This window comes from Electrophorus electricus, chromosome 4 (assembly GCF_013358815.1).
Source record: "Electrophorus electricus isolate fEleEle1 chromosome 4, fEleEle1.pri, whole genome shotgun sequence".
Lineage (NCBI taxonomy): Eukaryota > Metazoa > Chordata > Actinopteri > Gymnotiformes > Gymnotidae > Electrophorus > Electrophorus electricus.
Genome location: NC_049538.1, coordinates 26,875,635 through 26,895,620, shown reverse-complemented (window position 1 = coordinate 26,895,620; position 19,986 = coordinate 26,875,635). Strand labels below are relative to the sequence as shown.

General features: G+C 43.6%; 1 protein-coding gene across 2 annotated transcripts in view; it reads left to right on the top strand.

Moving 5' to 3' along the window:
* Positions 1-408: 408 nt before the first annotated feature.
* Positions 409-19,986, top strand: part of igf1ra (insulin-like growth factor 1a receptor) — a 71,571-nt gene continuing 51,993 nt past the window's right edge. For both annotated transcript variants that reach the window (XM_035525026.1, XM_035525025.1), the window contains exons 1-2: positions 409-1,373; positions 11,571-12,131. In XM_035525026.1, coding sequence (XP_035380919.1) covers positions 1,280-1,373; positions 11,571-12,131 — 655 coding nt within the window. In that variant the 5' untranslated portion in view covers positions 409-1,279. The remainder of the gene's footprint in view (positions 1,374-11,570; positions 12,132-19,986) is intronic.

Here is a 19,986-nt window from a genome sequence, read left to right as displayed (position 1 = left end):
GAAAAATCCTGAAACCATCGAATCAGGCTGTGAAGGAAATATTAATGTAAACAGTAATAGTAATACATAAAGATACATAACTTGTACGTTTGACAAAAAACCGAAATGTTGCATTTTATACGAAGATTGCAACATCAGCATCGGAACCTTCCATCAGTAACTGTCACAGAACTACAGTAACACTGACACGGTTACTGATGGAAGGTTCCGATGCTGATGGATTCCAGCGTTTTTCACCCACCGTAGCGTAAGCGAACTCCACTCCGTTTTTCACCGGCCGTACCGTAATCGTACTCCACTCCGTTTTTTTCCCGCTTCCGTGTGTGTGTGTGTGTGTGTGTATGTGTGTGTGTGTGTGTGTGTGTGTGTGTGTGTGTGTGTGTGTGTGTGTGTGTGTGAGGAGCAGAGTCTTGTTTACAGCGGTGAGTCTACGGAGCGGAGACTGTCAGAGGAGTCTGGCCGTTGCGTTGCAGCCCCGTGCCGCTGCCGAGACTGGAATTAAATGCGAGGCTTGTATTTGTTTGAAATAAACTAATCTATGATTTTTGTCGACGTGGAAAATCTGTCCCTAACTCAAGAGACCCGTGTTTGTGTTTTTGCGTCTCTGAAAAGGATTATTTCGACTGGAAAAGCGATCGTGAGAGCGAGTGGAGACGGAGGGAGGGAGAACCGAGGGGTGCAGTTGGTGAAACCATTTTTGTCCTGGCGGATATTTTGGATCTATCCCTGTGGGGAGACTCATTGAACGGGGCTGCATTTTCATTCATAGCCTACCCGAGTCACTGTCTTCTGAACCCGACCTCGCCGGTGTTCACCCTGAACAGGCCTACATGAAACGCTCGCTCTAAAGAAGGGATTTTGGTGCACGAGAGAGCGTTCGTTTGCTGGCCGTTAAGATCGCGTGCGCGTCGCTTCTGTTTTTTTTTCCCCTCAAGAAATGGAGGCTGAAGATGCGGATTATCGTTTGTGTGAAATTCGTGGTTCAGTTAATTTAATAAGTCACAGGTCATTGCGCTGCTGGCATAAATAACACGATGTTTTGATTATTTAGAGAAAAGAATGTATCATTGTTAACTCAAGTGTTATCTCCTGTCACCTTGCTCCACTTGCCTCAACAGAAAACGCGATTTGTTTTTCTTTAAGCCCTCAATTAAATGTAAAGGATCTGTCGATATAGAGCTACGCTCATTTGATATTTTATTATTTGAAAGCGTTTTGCTGTTTTATATTTATTGGACACGACCTTTCTATTTTGGGGAAATTGATAAATGAGACAGGAATGAGATCTAGAACAGCAAGGAATATTTCGACCTTATTTTGGGGTCTCGTGCTCTGTCTCCCTACGATCTGCCTGTGGTCCGCCAGTGGAGAAAGTAAGTTAAAAGTAGAATCTGCTAGCTAGCATTCACATTTTAACAACTGTTTTGTTTTGTTTTGTTTTCTTTCAGGTATTCCCAAAAGCGCTTAATTTGCATACATGGCACGTGGATTTTATTTAACGGTGTCACATTTGTCTGGACTAGGCCAGGCTCTGTGAGTCTTAGACAAAGCTACACAGTCGCAGGTAGAATGCGCTATGTGTTGGTGTGGTTGATGGGGACGGCGCGTACAGATCTGGCCCTATCCCTGTGCCAGTAGGCTACTACTTAGCATTTTAGAACAACTCTTACGTGCAATTACATGGACCATAACCACAAAACTGCAAAAAAAAAAAAAAAAAAACGTCATTGCGCAAAACCTACCTCAGAGTAAAGAGCTGTTTTCTTCATACCTATTCTTCATATCAATAACTGCGATACCATATTTTATTGCTTTACTTTGTGGCGCAATAATCTATCACAAATTGTTCAAGACGCTGGCACGTCTATGGAGTGATGTGTATTCATTTTCTTGATAGTCTTTGCTGTGTATGAAAAACCAAATCATTTACTGCAACTTTACTTTGTGATTAAGCACATCGTGATGCAGTTAACGGGCACGTGTTTACTTGCCCGACATCGCTGAGGATGGGACAGACTACCCACAGATGAAGGTTACCATGTGGCCATATTAGGTTTTATTGCCTTGTCTGCGTCCATGGGCACCTGAATATTTCGGAGTGCTATTGGCTACAATTTTCGTGCAGTTTTATATTGTATACCGTGTGACAGACATGCTTCGGCGAACTTTAGAGCGGAACTTTGTTGAAATTGGGCACTGACTAAATCGTATTTTGTAGAGTGAAGGCTATGAACCTATGCATCATGTATTGTGTTTATGGTGAAGAGACGTTTTGTTTTGCAATTACAATTTTAAGTAGGTTAACTACATATTTTGCTGTTCAGGTTAGGTCGCCTATAAGATTTAATTTTGGTTTGTTTGTTTTTACTTTTCATGATGTTTCAAAAACAAACAAACAAACAAAATTCCTAGAAATGATTCCCATGATCTGAGGCTGAGGTAGTTGTTTGGTATTTTGTTCTGTGAAGTTGATAATCTGCTATGGCCATAAGGAACCTGTCAGCACATGTTTGCAAGGTTCTATTGCTCCTTCCAAGATGTATACATCATTATGGGAAATGGACCATAAATGTCTCAAATAGCTATTTTAGAGTATCTTTACAGTTTAATCTGGTAAAATATATTCTGGTTGGTGAGGTAATGGTGTAAATGCTTAGAATGCGGAAAAGCATGAAATTCTGGGAACTTGCTATTGTAATCTGGCCATGTTCTTGGATCAGCATTTGAAAATTATTTGGAAAGCACCAAGCTGATGATGATAAATTAGATGGATATATTTGTTTAAAAGTTTATCAAAAAAAAAAAAACCAAACTGAAAAAAAACCTTTAGATTGTAGTAGGTAATGTATTGCTGCCTTTGTGGCTGACTTTTGTAAATGGTTAAACAAATGTATGCTCTCATAAACTGAGGAGAGCAGAGATAAATTTCATCATGTGCTGGACAACGCCTCCTCACCCCTCATCCCACCCCAGTTGTAAACACCAAGTCATTAATGATCACAATCTGTTATGATCTATTTATCTCAAAAATGTTATTTTAAGAAAGTTGCACCACTATGTTGCATAATGTGCATAACATATGACCCTCTTGGCATGACCTCTAGTAAATACTTTTTAGCATTTGCTCTGAATCTAAGATCCATTTGCATATTATTGTTTAGAGATATACTGATTTATCAACTGACAATATTCTGACAATTAGTAGCTGATGATACATTAGTTCTTTGGTGCTTTTAGATATTGGTTCAGTTTCCATTTACACAGTTCAGGCTTTCAGTGTGTAGTCCAAACAGTGAAGAAATTAGGGGCTAGTTCACTAAAAAACATTAGGTTATAAAACAATTACTGTGTGTAGACCATACTATGAAAACTTTCTGAAGTAATTAGTGCCTTGCTGTGGAATGCTTATTCGTACCTATTAAATTATTCTAGTTTCTAATTTTCTCTTTATAACAAAGAGCTTCAAGATGGTGAATGAGTTTTAATGTTTTCATTGTGGACCATGTTTTTGAGAGAATGTTAAAATAATCCTGCAGTGTTTGTGAGTAGATACACTATAAGTCTCAATATGAGTCATGAGGTGTGTGATTCTGAATAAGATGTGCTCAATGTGAAAACAGCTGGTGTGTGTGTCTGTGCATGTGTGTGTTAAAACTAAGGTTACCAATGGAGATAGGAAATTGCAAGAATTTGATTCACTGACCATGAAGGATATTTAATGGCACCAGACCTTATTGAAATTGTACTTTTACTTCTTTTATAATTATGAATAGCACAACCTTGGCAATAGCTTCATTATGGAAAAACGTAGCACTCTACCCAGAGCTCAGAGCATTGGGGCAATGATTGAAGCCTTCAAAACCCCCAAGATTATGTTTTCAAAAACAGGAAAGTAACATGCATAGCTTTATTTTGTTTATTTGATGTATTGTCAGGTTTGTTAGAATGCAAACTAAGGTCATAAAGATTAAAAAAACAATTTTTTAAATGTTAATGAAAAAGTAATTTTTAAGCATCTCTTGCATAAAATTAGCAAACACAGTAGGCCTACACTGATGCACTCGCCTTAATCGATATGTTGTTGCAAGGCATGTTTTTTTTTTCTTGCATGGTTGTTTTAGATGTAAAAATTTGTGCATGAGTAACCCTGTAAGTAAGCAAGATAAGCTGTAACACAACACATTCTCAAAAACCAGTTGTCAGAGCACCAAAGTTAATACTCTCTTTAGTTTCATTGATTGCAAGGCTTACTATAGGACTTAAACTGACCATTGCAGAAATTTGGTTTCTGAGTTTGTTTCCCTTCTAACATTCATACCCTCCACTAAATAAATCCAGGCTGAACTACATGAGCCCAAATTAATGGCCATACGCCATTAGAAGGTTTACATGGTCTCAAACTTTTCTTTATGTCGTTCATTTTAATAATCTGGTCAGACTAATAAAATGTAATTTAGCCCCTTTTCAAGTTTCACCACAGTAAACTTTCCTTGCCATTTCTTCCAAGTATACAACAAACAAGAGTGCACGGTTCATCGAGTGAGAGGCAGAGGAGAAACTCAGGGGGTTGAAAATAGAACACGTATAAATACATAGGCAGGAGAAACAGACGAGGATTTGTTAAGCAGAAGAGTAGGGAGTTTGTGAACTGTTTCACCGGCCTTCTGCCGTTCGTACGGGCGGTCTCTGGACTGCCTTGCGAATGGATGCACAAGTTTCTGTCAGACACACACACAGTATTTAAAGAAAAAACCTCTGCTCTGTGCCAGCATTAGTCATAGGTTTGCCCCTCTGACTCCTTGGCTGCGACTGGGAACTTGCTGTGGGTGAAAAGGCGAGATTAAAAGCTAACATTTTTTTCCCCTCTTCCCTTGGACACACACATCTGTATGTAAAGCACACATTGTAAACAGCCTCATCTTTGAGTTGTTAAATGCCAGAAATGTAGGTGTTGAGCTCTAGTTTCAGCTGTATCCATGGTACCAAAAAAGTTGTCCAGAAATGGCCATGACCAAGGTGACCTACCCTGAAGGTAGTTTTGAGGGGTGGAGTCTTTCTTCTTTTGTTTTTTACTTGGGTGCCTACCTTTACATACCTTCAGCTCTGCAGTTCCGGCGTCCATTGTGGCATCTGTTGCTCGTGACTGAGATGGTGTAGGCCTCTGCTGTTCTTATGACTCATACACTTTGTGTTGGCTAGACAGTCAGAAACTCACATTCTCTCTCTTTCTCTCTCCTGTCTAACTTTACTTTCTCTCGTTTTCTGTTTATCTCTTTTCCTTTCTCCTCTTGTTTTATTTGTTTCTTTCCTGTCACATTCTCTCTCTCTCTTTCTCTCTCTCTCTCTCTCTCTCTCTCTCTCTCTCTCTCTCTCTCTCTCTCTCTCTCTCTCTCTCTCTCTCTCTCTCTCTCTCTCCCTCCCTCCCTCCCTCATGCTGGTGAGGGATCATTCATGCTCGTTCAGCCCGTGCAGCATGGTAATCTGAGGCACTGAATCTGTGTCACTGTGCTAGTCCTTTGCCGGCAAAGTGACTGTGGCACTCAGATCATCTTAGGGCTCCGGTGAGCAGCTAGATGAGGTTTACAGCGCTTAATTAAAATGCTAATTTAAAGAGCACTGTCAGATTATCTGCTTGTGTGTATTCCAGCGGCTGCACATACTCTGTCAAATGCAGTTCACCCTAATGGAACAAATGAAGCACTCCCCCCGTGCACCATTGTTTTCTGCAGTGTAGAGTGTGCCTTACTCTGAGGATAGGCTGCAGTTTTACATGCTCATTTCCTTTAGTGCTTTCTACTGGATGACTGCTGATTGTATAATTGGTGAGCAGTCTAGTATACCTGATTAGGTCCGACGCTCAAGCTGAGGTGACCGACAGTAGACGGTAAATATGCAAGTTTGTGAATTTTCACTAAATACAATTGCAGGTGTTTAACCACTAATACACACATCCTAATGTTTTGAACACAATCAATCAAACATTGTCTTCAGTTTTCAAAAGGAAAACTCTTCTGGCAAAACATTAGACAACATTTGACTGAAGCTCCTGCTCCAATAATGAATACTCTCTCAGAATCGCAGATCTGTTCCTTTTGCCATCTTGATCCAAAATAAAGGTCAACTGGGCCTGCTCAACATTTTACACAGACCACTATATTGATGTTATCACACTTCTGTTAGCATCTGTACATCTGGTTTCTTCAATTATTTACGTTTTTCAGTTAAATTGTTACCTTCTGTAGTTTCAAACTGCATTATCGTTGTCTGTTGGTTGGTTACACATTTAGAACTACGTTAACTATTAAATCTGATAGTGTTTAAAACATGATATCTCTGTGTTTTTTGGTGTTTTTCTTAATGACAACATAAGATTATGGTTAACTGTACTTTAAGATGACTTGCTTATGGTTAAAAAAAAGAGTTTAGGAGATCTACATGTTGTATGTATGAGGTGAATGCTGTATAACATTTTGCCAAAAGAGGTTTCCTTTTGGAAACTGATGACGTTTGTTGAATTACATTCAAAATATTCGAATTTGTGTTAGTGATTTAAAAATTGTAATTGTGATAAGTGAATATTCACAAGGGTAAAATTAAGTTGCCCATTTAAAGGCAGCATTTTTAGCTAACACCATTGTGCTGTCAAGGTCTTTATGATGAAAGTCGTATTACAGTGTTTTTCATGCAGCAAGACCACTGATAGACAGCCAATCTAAACAGTTCCAGAAAACGGTAGTAACCAATCTCGTCTCAGGTGACAATTACCAACACTGTCAAAATTAAACAGCTGCACTGGCAGATTAATAGTGAGCAGAAAGAACATTTGAGTGTCATCTTAACTGTCCTCACCCGAGAGCAGGAATCATCTTCCTTGCGTGTTTTCTGACGCTACTTTTTACGATGCACCCTGTGGCAATGCTGTTGAAGGCTGAATACAGTGGGCAGAAGGGGGAGGGCAGAGGCCGTGTAGGGTTACGAGCCACGCACTGACACATGAGCTCGTGCTTTTGGATGTGAAGGCCACCAAAGGGAAGCGCACACCCGCCATAGTGGTCAGATGACTTCCATCATGTGAGGGATTAATGGGAGCAGAGGTGGCAGGTGCGTGTGCTTTGGCGTGCCAGCCGGTGCCTCAGTCACGCTTTTCTCAGTGCGCGTGAGGCATTTGTATAGTCCTTCCGTCCTCTAGGACTGGCCTGTCATAAAACACTCGCCATAATTGGAGCAGATCCTGCCATTTTTGGTTCATCAATAGCAAGTGTGCTGACGGAACATGCAAACACAGGCAAAGTATGTAGCATACGAGGCTGATGGACTTTAAACCTTATTCGGGATCTAAACCAGGAAGGAAGCCTTCTGCACTCTAACTGCCCTCCTGTAGTTAACGACAAGAAGTCCAGAAAATGACACAATTATGCTCTCTTCCGAGAATGGTCACTTACTCATAAATGTTTCCAGTAACCTCTGATGAACCTTTGAAGATCTGTTCTCGAAGAGCTGCTATTTCTTTAGGATTTTTTTTTTTCATATAGATAATTGTAATTTTTTAAAAACACTTGTAGAGAACTGGACATTTTACGAACAGTAAACATGTTTATAAAAGCAACAAGAAAGATTCTGAAGGCAAGTGTACTTGGTAGAGATTCAATGCTTTAGCTTTAATTTTTTAGTTTTTTATATTTTATTACATTTAACAGTATATGCATTGGAGTGATCTTGGCCAAGCTTTTGGTCAAATATAGTTACATTATGTTAACAAACAGAAAGTGTGAATGTTCATGTCCGGCAATATTTAAACTCAGTATCTGAGAACTATTAATATCTGTGAAACTTTACTGAACCTACCTTGGATTGAAAAAATATCAGTGAGCTTATCTTTGATTGTAAAGAGCTCACGTTTGCCCAGGTGCCCTGAGGCTTCATGGCCCTCCTCCCCATTCAGAGATGTTGGGATTCCTTCGCAAGGCCAGGGCCAGGTTATCAAACGCAAACAGCAGACTCTGAATTCCCGATATGTCTGTTTGCGCTGTGGTGTGAACAGCATGCTGAGAGGAAGGGGTGCCTAGCTCTCTTGTTTGCCCTCCTGGAGCCCGGCGGACTTGAGGCGCCTACTTCAACGGCCACAGGCCGTTTCCCAGCCGTGCTGCTCGCCGCCTTCTCTTGCCGTGATTGGTTGCATGATGCATTGGTGGGTGTGGTGAAGGAGTGAAAAAAGACGCAGGCTCCTGCTTCTACTCACTGTGCTTATCTCTTGTTAGAATCACTCTGAACAGTAAACACATGGAATATAAAGCTCTGGGTTTGGTATAATTATTCACAATGGTGTCAAATTCTGGATCACAGGATTTGGCAAAATGGCAAGCAAGAATGATAAACTCAGTACATTCAGCTAAACATTTAAATTTATATGTAACGCTTGTTAGCAAGCTTTGCAATTTGCATTGTAAGCCATTGTGATTGTTATCAGGAAATAGTCTGCTGGGAACATCTGATTTTGGAACAGCTGATTTGTAAGCAATTTGACAGCTCATTGATTTAAAATCTGTGTTACACATGGAGGCCTGCTGACCTAACCTCCAGAATTACCTAGTTTTGGATACATATTGATGGAGCAATTAATCTATAAACACTGAATAGTTAATGTATAGTTACAATTGTGAAACTTCACATTAAGACTACATTTAATGATAGCCCACAAAGCATACAACTACTTACCAAAAAATGTATGTGTACCTCATACTAAATGTTAATTTTAATATATTACTCCTCATACTTTATTTTTAAAAGCTAAAAGGTTTTTTAAATCCATGTATAGGTTAATTTCCTACAAACTGAGATCTAGGTCAGTACCCAAAAATACTACAGTTATTTTTACCCTAGAGGTTTATATTACAAAAATCCAGGCATCTGTGGTTTTGCCTTTACGAGCTTTGCTTGCACCTTTGGTGGTGGTGTTGGCTGCTCTCAAAGCTCAAGGCCTAATGAAATCCTGACTCACTGAAGCAGGATCCCAGCAGGATGGGCCAAGAGAAGGGGGTTAAGATGCCTTTTTCACTGGACGTGCCGGGGACTGTGATCACAGAAGAGCTGGATTTTGGAGAATGGAGTGAGAGCCAAGGCCTGGGCTCACTCACTGGATTGACTGTGGAGTTCAACTGGTGGGCACATGTTGGTGTCAGCTGGTTCCAGGCAGCTTACATAGAGCAGTTCTACCAAGAGGGAGAGATTTCATTGTTCTTTGTTAAAAGTACACTTAGTCCAGTACAGTGAACATGTTCTGACTGCATCTGGAAGACAGTTATAGGTATTTTGTTATGAGCTATTTCACGCATAAGCCCATCTTATCAAGTTCTCTTCTTTTGTTCTGCAGTGCAGGGCTGATTCTCCTGTGTCCATCCCTCTCACACCAGACTGTCTGATTGTATTAATGGATACAACAGGAACTGAAGCCCCGAGTTTCTATTTACCAACAAACAAATTAGTCTTTGTGTTTGAGCAGATTTAGCCCCCTCCCTCTCTTTCTGGCTGTGAGAGGAGAGAGTGCAAAAAAAATGGCAGGATGAAGACAAAGGGGACATGGAGCTCCCTGGCTCCCGAGCGTGGCCCGGAGCATTCGCTGCGAACGGAGAAAGCAAACACTATTTTCTTGCGGAGCAATCACTTCCGTTCTAAATTTGGACGCCCCTGCTACGCTGACAGGAGTGGATAAAGGCCATTCATCGCAACAAACAATACGCTAGTTGTTCTGTACGAACTGGGCGAACAAGACGCTTCGAATGCGCCTCGCATTCTTGGCAGCACCTGGATCCAGCCGCCTGCTGGCTCGACAGTAGCACAGCAGACAAGAGTGTTTTCCTCATGAGGAAACAGTACAGGAGGAAATAAAACCAGATCCTAGGTTCTGACCTGTCTGGACTGCGTGCCAGTCAAAGTGCCCTGTTCTAATGCAGGCCATGAGGAGATGGTGTTTTGACATTGTCAGGAAATGGCACCTGACAACATGTCATTTTAGTTCAGTTCATTGCTGGGCCCCTGTGATGCTGGCTGTTGGAGAGAGAGTGACCTAAACCTGTCTGAGGTTGAAAGTCGAAGGGTTAGCCAAAAGAGCTCCTATGTCAGGCGGTTTCATTTACTCATCTCCAAAGCCTTCCAGTATGCAGATTTACACTTTGAAGTGTTTTGCCTATAAAGTTGTTTGTGCTCTGGTGCAACTACTTCCTCATGTTTTAGATACCCCATAGCAGGTTATTTTGATAGCATTTAAAATTCCCATATGCAAAGCAGAGTGTATTTCAACTGTTAGAGCAAGGTGCTGGAAAACTAAGGCTGACAGTTAGATTTCTAAGCAGTACAGCACTGTTAGTCACTCTGGTTAAGGGAGCCTGCCAAATCATATAAATGTTAAGGTAATGCCTGTAGTCAGAGCAGGAGGTTATGATGTGCAGTAAGATGGCCCTGCTTATTTGACCCATCTGCTGAAAGTGATCTAGGAGAGCTTTTGGGTACACACTGGCTTCTGTGTCCACCAGGACAGCTATATCTGTTAGTCAATGCTCTTACTGAAAGGATGAAATAAATTAACTGCTTCTGGATAGCTGTTCCCACTGACAGCCACAATTAAAAGGAGAGATAATTCTTCTAAATAAAACATGAGCTTGTATTTCTATGCGTGTATGTGTGTGTGTGTGTGTGAGAGAGAGAGAGAGAGAGAGAGAGAGAGAGAGAGAGAAAGAGAGAGTGGAGGAGGAGGGCAGGATCTGTTTTGAACTCTGTGGTCTTTCATATGGGATGTTTTCTGTGTGGACCGCAGACGTGGATGGCCTTTTTATACGCGAGGGTCATGTGGGGTGAATGAGAGACATGTTTTTCAGAAGATTATTGGATCTTCTGGACCGCGCCGAGGACGTGTGCTTCTTTGTACATGTCCGTGTCTGCGGCACTTCAGACTCTGTGGTCCCAGACTGCAATCTTTTGACTGCTGCTGTTTGTCCTTTTCTTTGGTCTCAGAGCCACACAGTCTGCAGACCTCACAATCGACATCAGTCTATAGACCGCACTGTCAACATCAGTCTGTAAAAAATAGAGAAAACAAGACAAAAGCAACAATGTACTCTTGTTTGAAGTGGGAACAAAGTGTTGCAGAAATGTGTGGAGTGGGTTATATATGTGTTTAGGATATGTAGGAGGATAACACCACTGGTCCTTTTATAAACTGCAGTAAGTTAAGATTGTTCTGACATACTACATGTGTGTTGTCCTCCGAATTTCACAAACAAGTGCGTCCACAGGACATAAACCTTGCATGAATCTGTATATGAATATGAATAAATCATCTGCTTTTATCCTTTTGATCAGCAGTGTGTTCAGTTCTGCTTCTTATTGAGTGTGACATGATTTCTCATTAAATGTTCTCCATTCAAAACAGATTTTCAAACAGAACAGAAAAACTATTTCAGCCTCTTAGAGAAGATTTCTTATTTATGTATTGATAATGCTTTGAGTTATGTCTCTGTTGTTATTGAGGTTAAAATGTCTGATGGTATTTTCTCATTTCTTTTTCCCTCATGCAGTCTGTGGTCCTCATATTGACATTCGCAATGACATCAGTGAGTTCAAGAAGCTGGAGAACTGCACAGTGGTGGAGGGCTACCTGCAGATCCTCCTGATTGGTGACAAGAACCACAACCCGTACCAGGAGTTCCGCACGCTCAGCTTCCCCAGGCTCACCATGGTGACCGACTACCTGCTCTTGTTCCGCGTGGCCGGCCTGGACAGCTTGAGCACTCTCTTCCCCAACCTCAGCATCATCCGGGGGCGCAATCTTTTCTACAATTACGCCCTGGTGATCTTTGAGATGACCAGCCTGAAGGACATCGGTCTGTACAACCTGAGGAACATTACACGCGGGGCCATAAGGATCGAGAAGAACCCAGAGCTGTGCTATCTCGACTCAGTGGACTGGTCACTCATCATGGATGCGGAGTTTAATAACTACGTCGCGGGGAACAAGCAGTCCAAAGAGTGCGGGGACGTGTGCCCAGGTATTATGGAAGACAACCCTCAATGCATCAGGACTAGCTTCAATGATAATTACAGCTACCGCTGCTGGACTTCCAACCACTGCCAGAAAGGTAAGAATGGTGGCATCAGGGTCAGTAGCAGGGTGCTTTCTCTGCCCAGCGGTGAACATTGCTCACGCATTGCTTTATGATTGGTTTTTGCTGGAGATGGTCAAGATTTGTTTAGTTCTCCTTATGAAAAAGATTCAGGTGTCTTTGAACCAATGAATTTTACTACTTAATGTTATCAGTTGTGTCAGTACAGAATAGTTAGGCAGTAGTTTGAAACAGCTTGCTAATCTAATCACTAAACATCTCCCATGAACAGAGGAAGCTGTATCATTGGACACATCACTGACTGTTGTCATGGCTCTGGATGTGTGGCACTTTCACTAGCTACAAGCTAATTACTTTTATTTTCATTATGGATGGAACTTATATCATCGGTCATATTTTAGCTGATATATGTTCAGTGGGGAAATTTTTGTAATGTATCAGTCCCCATTGTACTCCGGGCAGCACTTTTTCATTTAAGCAGTGGAACAGTATACAGCTAATGCTAAGCTAAAGCTTCATCAACTATTTGCATTGCTACATAGCAGAAGGCCTGTCTCTCTGGCGGATGCTTTTCAGGTAAATATTTGGCTAGTCTTATCTGTGTTGTGTTGAAAGAGTTATGACTAGACAGCCTAGCAATTAATTAAAAGCTATGACAACAGTCAAGGAAGTTGGTGCTTCAGCTTGTTTCCCTCTACTGAAAGGAAAGCAAAAATCCATATGACCTGAGGTGGTGCACTGTTAGATACCATCTGCAGAAAATAGGGAGTGAAAATAATGACTTTTATGAATTGGATACTATCCTGCGTTCTTTGTGACCAGATAGTAATTTGAGATTGCTCTTTGACAGCAGGGTATCACATATCCCAACATGGATATTATTACTTAAATTTGTCTTTGTGGAACTATTTCACACTTCAGAATTTGTAATAAGAAAGACCATATTGAAGTATAGCAGATCTGAGCCTCACACAAAGCTAGTTGTAGGATGTCTTCCAGCAGCTGAATAGAGTTCATTCACTATACAGTACGTTAGACTGTATTTTTCCACTGGGTGCCAACATGCCATCATCTGCATGCCTTTATCTCAGAGACGGTTGGTTCACAGAAATGGATGCCAACATAGCGCTCACATCTGGCTGGGGGTTGGCCCGGAATGCCTGGGAAAAGGCGGATTCCTGCTTCTCATTATTTGCTCTTTCTTCCTCTCTCAAGCCCACAAGAATGGTGGGAAGAATAGAGAGCAGTGCAGGAGTGGGCTCCAGCTCTTTCCGGGGCTTGGTGTGGCCCGTGCAGCTTTCAGTACCCGTTCTTCGGCCACGCGACGCGAGTCCCAAGAGACCCCCCCACCCACCCACCCCAAGTGTTGAGCTTTGGCCGGAAACAAAGCACTGTTTGTTGGTGTTTATGGCTGGATCTTTTGCCAGGTCACTGGAGTGTGAACTGGTTATGAGGGGTTCTCAGTAGCCCTCAACAGGGAACAACGGCAGACCGGATGTGGCCTTTTGGGTTATTATTGTTATTTTTACATTTATTTTACTTTTTTTTTTTTCCCCCTCCACTGACCCTCCTGTGTGCTGATCCCGACCATTCCCAGCAGTCCCTGCTAGTACATGTTGGCACCTGCTTCCCTGCACACCTGCTCTCTATGCTAATGTTGTGTCTGAATGGTGTGTCTTTGGGGGCTGAGTGAGTCATCCATATCCAAGGCTCACTCAGAACAACACAAAAACAAAGGGAAGGGTTGGTAGTCACAGCAGAAAGGCCCCGCTGAAGGTCCTGCTAATTTGCCAGTGCTTTCCAGAGGGCTTACTGGAAACACGCACGCCAACCGCCACCTGTCCGGCGATTTTATTATTTTTTCTGCCTCCACTTCCCCTACAAAGCATCTAAAGGGATGCAGATACGCATGTGGGAAATGGTACCACTGCCATTTGTATGAGACTTTGTCATCCGCTGCTGTCTTGTCCAGCCCATGAGGGCTGATTTCCACTGGAAAGAAAACAGAAAACTTTGAGAAGGAGAAAAAATATAGGTGAAAAAAAAAATCAAGAGGGTAAGGGAGAGCAACCAAACCGCCCCTCCCCAGACATGTTTACCAGTCGATGGACCAAAGTGAAAATGAGGTGAGCTCAAACAAGCACATGAAAGGAGGACCTTGAGGTTTCTGAAGATAAGGGCTAATAGGGGAGGAAGGCAATGGAGCGGTGATATGAGGGAGGAGTTGTCTGGGGGGTTAGACAAGGCATCAGTGCAGACTTGTTTGGCCCTCTCTGGCACACTGTGAAGGGCAGATCCATCCCTGTCTCTCTTGTCCTTTGCTTCTCTCTGTTATTTCCTCCTCTCTCTCTCTCTCTCTCTCTCTCTCTCTCTCTCTCTCTCTCTCTCTCTCTCTCTCTCTCCCTGCTTCTCCTCCCTTCCCTCCCTCCATAATTGCCTTGTTTTTCTTAAGCGCAGATGTTTCTTCAAGGGCCCGAAGTGGTTTTGTAGTCAATCTGGAGCAGGCTCCTCTGTGAGAGTGGCGCTCTCTAATTACACCACGGAGCGATGCTGTCCGCTTCCACTCGCTCAACTTGCTGGTGTGTTTGTGTGTGTGTGTGTGTGTGTGTGTGTGTGTGTGTACATGGATGAAATGAGATGTGGGGTGTCTTTTCCAGAGCTATAGCGTGTGTTTTAACAGTGTTAAACCAGTGGACTAGGACATTCTTCAACTTGTTCTAGCATGTACTTGTTTCTGTTGCCTCTCATAGGGTCTTTGTTTGTATGTGTATATGTGCGAGTGTATGTGTGTGTATGTAAACAGCATCACTCATTGTCTGTGGGCAGCCTGGGCACGGTTTGTTGACCAGATGATCAAAGCCCTTTGACATGAGCTACTGTCTAATAACACGTTCACACACAATTACTGCTGAAGTAATGTGTCTTGTGTTCTGCCCCAGTCACTGGAACACGTGGAGCTGCCTTTGATCAGGGTTTCAAGACCATGTAACCCTCCATATTTTACTTCTTCACATTACTTTTTCAACTTACAAAGAGTTGAGTTACTTCTCTCCAGAAAAGGATGACCACCATGTTTGATCTTTTGAGTTTTTTCAGAAGGAGAGAGCTTTATGAAACAGTTGTTTTCTTGTCTCTCTTTGTTAGGACGATAGCTTTGCCTCAGCTGAACTTCTTATGGTCTTAGTGGGTGGCACAGTTGTGTACAGAATAGTGTCTACCTGTCTGGGTGTGTGTTTGTGTGGGGAGGACGTCGCTAGAGCCAAGTAAGGAGACGTGCTGAGGGGAAAATGCCAGAGAAATGTCAAGTGTAGAAACACAACCCAAGACTCCTGACAGCAGGAACAGTCCACAACCCACTTTTCCTTCCCACTCACTCTGATGAATTTCCGTCCCATCTCGACAATTTTACTCCAATTTGACCCCCAACCATCACTGTTCTTAGCAGACCCTGTTAACAGCTCTAGACATTAGGTAGGTTTCCTCAGCGTCCACAACGCTGGCTCAGCCACCCACCTCTCTCCTCAACAGCCAGGCTGGCTGCTGGCTTGGCTCTGGCCATGCTCACTTTGTGTGTGTGTTTGTCGTGTCTGTATCGGCCTGTGTGTTTTTGTGCGTGTGTGTGTGTGTGTGTGTGTGTGTGTGTGTGTGTGTGTGTGCTATGTCTTGTGTCTGTCTGCCTTGCAGCCTCGTTTTGCTTGGGCCCTTCAGGTCGCTGCATTCCAGACAAGCAAGTTTGTCCAGCCACCCCCAACTGAGAAAAAAGAGCTGGGGGCAATAGGCCATCTGGATGGTGTCTACCATCATGTCAGCTGGATGATGGCATCCAGCCTTAAGTCAGCTGGATGATGGCGTTCAGCTTTAAATCATCTTGACGGTAGTGTCCAGCCTCAGGTCAGCTGGATGATAGCTTACCACCCCAGGCATCTCAGGGAGGCTGCCTCACACAACTGCGCAGACCTGCTCCTTGATGCTTCTCCGAGCACACTGTCCCCACCAAATGCCGGTGAATCAGCTTTAACCCACATAGCTCGCATTCCTTGCATCCACAGCCATGCCACATAACAGACTGGAGCAATTTGGAAAAATGTGCGGAATATGTGCGGAACACCGCCAGGGCCGACAGCCTGTCCTCCAGTTGCCCTGCAGAATGAGCGACCACACATCTGCAGTCCTGCCTGGGTCTCCCAGCAGCTCTGCACTAAGAGCCGCCAGCACCGGCGTCTCACTGTTGTTCATGTCATAAGTGACTTTAGCTGAAGAATTTTATCTCACAGACCGTCAAGGTCGCAGTGACCGGTTGCGAACAGTCATCAGACCAGGCCACCTGTGCTCTTGCACTCAGGCTGTCTGTCTGTCTGCCTGCCCACCCTCTCCCTCTATAGTCCACCTAGGATGTAGATGATGGACTGATAGCTGCTCTTACCGGAAGAGGAGGTGAGAGAAACAGCCTGTTACACCACGTCATCGCTTTTTACTTAGAAATTGCGAGCGAGAGCAATGGTACATCACAACTGACAGATTTAAATAAAGATTTGAGAGTGGCTCTCACCAGCCATGCAGAGTGTCAGAGTTTCTAGTACAGGTGATTTGCCTTGCCCTGTGGTTCACAGTGAGGGTGGAAATTTGTGTTTGCGTGCGTGCGTGCATGTGTGCACTTGTGTTAGAGAGATCCCGCAGAAGGGGGGGGGGGGGGTGTTTTATTAGTCACGAATTCCTAAAACTTTAGTCAGAAAAGTGATGAAGAGCAGAGCCTGTGAAGGAGATACTTAGAGAATTGTGTGTGTGTGTGTGTGTGTGTGTGTGTTTGTGTGTTTGTGTGTGTGGTTTTTTTTGTTTTTTTTTTCTTAATGCAGCATAATCCCACTCCTTGCCCAGGCATGTATGGGCAGCTTTACATTTCCACTGTTTTTGGAAACCTTTTAAAGAAACCCCATGGAACAGACAACAGGAGCACTCTCCAGCCCCAGCCCCAACCCCAACGCCATCACCAATGCCAACCCCAACGCCAACCCCAACCCAACCCAACCCCATTCCCAGCCCCAGGCCCAGGCCCAGCCCCAGCCCCAAACCAACCCATCCCCAACGCCAATGCCAACGCCAACACCAACCCCAGACCCAACCCCAGCCCCAGGCCCAGGCCCAGGCCCAACCTCTTACTTAGTACACATCTCAAAAGAGGCAAGGCGCCAGGGGGAGGAGAGAGAGAGAAAAAAACAGGATGTGAGTGGTAGAAAGCTGCTGGACAAGCTTTCTTATTCTTCTTCCAAACTGTTTGATGGTTCATCCAAGCGGTAGCGGTTTAAAGCTCTTCTCAGTAGTCTGGTTTATGAATTATAACCAGATGAAGTTAGACAAAAGAGTCTGGCTCATTGTGTTAACCCTGTGCTAACCAGGAGCTAACCAAAAGCTGTTGCCATCTTTCAGAACTTGAGTGTGTTGGCTTGACAGGATTCCTGAAAGGGGTACCTTGAACTGGTTACCAGTCCTTTTTTGGTTCAGTTGGGTTGGAGGTTTCTGCAAGACGGAGGTGATGTGGGGCTGTTTTGGAGGGGTGTGGGGCTGAAGATGTGCGGAGGTCTGCATGTGATGCTGTGTAAGGAATTGTCTGAGGCTGTGTGCAGGGTGGCTTGAAGTTGTGTGTACAGTGTGGTGAGTACAGGGTTGTATGTGGAGTGTGATGCTGTGTGTGCAGGTTGGTGTGAAGATGTGGGAGGAGGTATGTGGAGCTGTGTGTGAGGTGTGGTTGTCTGTGAGGTTATGTGTGACCCTGAGTGAAGCTGTGCTGAGTGTATGAAGGGCTGTGATCGTAGTGTGTGAGAGTGTGTACAGAGTTATGATCGTAGTGCGTGAGATCTGCAGCTGCATGCCTTTGTTGGGTTAATGTGATGACTCATGTGCCACTTTCTACACTCATTCATAAATCTGGAAAAATACTGTAGCTTCCTGTAAATTGTACCATACCAGAGTCAATCTGTCCATCCACCGCCCCCAAACATCCTCTTTCACACACTGACATTTTGATCAGTCATACACTAGTTTTAGTTGTATTTCTAGGTGGAATAATGATGGCATGGTTGAGTGCTCTTTGGACTCTCAGTAGCTTCAGAGTCTCGTGTGTGTCACGTGACTGGGTCTCTGTTTCAAACTGCTGTTCCTTTATGGACTTGCAAGAGCAAAGTTTACTTACCCAGTGCCTTCACACACACACACACACACACACATACACACACACACACAAAAAAATTTGAAACTTACATTAACATATTGCAACTTTAGAATTAGGAGTTGTGTAGTGGTGACTATACATGAAACATTTAAATCTTAGCTATGTTTAGCTACAATAATCAATTATCACAATTTTTTTCAGCCAAAAGTTTAAATGGTAAACATTCACATTCCTAGTGACAATGACAAAAAGAATCCGGTGATGAATGGAAAATGTTCTGTATATTTGAGCTAAATAAAGTAAGGTTTACAGAGATTGGACCTGGATCCTATTGGATTATTACTTTGTGAGACCCACCCACCTGTGCTTTGATGCCCTTTGTGTTTCAGTGAAGTAAGAGAATCAGTGTTGGCAAAGGGGTGGGGCTTTGTTTTGCTGCTGGCCAAGGGGAGTGGGGGCTCTGGCTGCTCTGCCACCTGCCTTGCCCTCATTGACTTCTTTGGAGAAAAAAAATTAAAAATTCTCATTATGATGTAAGTAGGAGTTTCTTAATTTTTTTCTTCCCATTTTTATTGGTTAGAATAACATGGCTTCCAGTGGCACCTCAAGGAAATCTGTGTGTGTTTTTGTGCACGTGCGCACACGTGTGCACGTGTGCGCACGTGTGCATGTTTTAAAGCAAAAAGGAAACCACATGTTGGTTTGGCTGTGTGTGGGGGTTTCATTCTTTAAAGGGAACCCATATGTTTGTGTGCTGTGTATGACTGAAAAACTGTGTGTGTGTGCGTGCATATTTATGAACATACATTTGAGTATCTGCTCCCCGAAGACATAGACGAAGCTTTTGGAGAGCTCTACTAGCTAACATGCTGGGAGGATAAAAGAAGCTCTTAAATCACAAAGGCAACCTCATGGACGTCCTCGGCTGGTGGAGATGGTGCTGTGTGTGCTCTGCTTTAACCCTTGCCTGCGTGAAACGGACTTTACCCTAGCAGTTTTAAAGAGGCAGGGTATGCTGTGGCTCTTTAGTGACTGTTTGTGTGTGTGCACGCACACATGTGTGTGTGGTCTTTTTCACATGTCTAAGGACTTACTAAGGATGAACTTAGCAAAGTACCCTAAGCATTTCTCACAGAGTAATTAGAGAGAGGTTTAGAATGTTTTGACAGTCAGGGTCTTCTCTCTCTCTCTCTTTCTCTCTCTCTCTCTCTCTCTCTCTCTGTGTTTCTGTCTGTCTGTCTGTCTATTTGTCGGTCTCTCTCTCTCTCTCTCTGAGTCCTAAGTGAGCATGGTTGTCAGCGGCCGATCTAACAGGCACAGGTGGTAGCAGGCGCATGCCTTCAGCTCTTCCCTGGCAGGCAGGACGTTCCTTGGCTGCCCTCTCCCTCTCATAGGAATCACCAGCTGGCGCACCAGCATGCCAAGGGTGAGGTTTGCCATCCATCTTCATCCGCTGCTGAAGGAGCCCTCTCTTCTGCCTTAGAGCTCAACAGCGTTTCCTAAAGTAGACTAATATTTATGATGCCAATCAGCACGAGCGTAGTCTCCAGCCTGTGTTACATCAGAAACCAGCTTCTGAATGGAAGGTCTGGTTGTGGAGGCAGCAGTGCGCTCGTGTGTGTGCTGGGATGTGCAATGGAAGAAAGGGACGATGGGTACTTGTGTATGCTTGTGTGCTGGGATGTGCACTGGTAGAGTGGGATG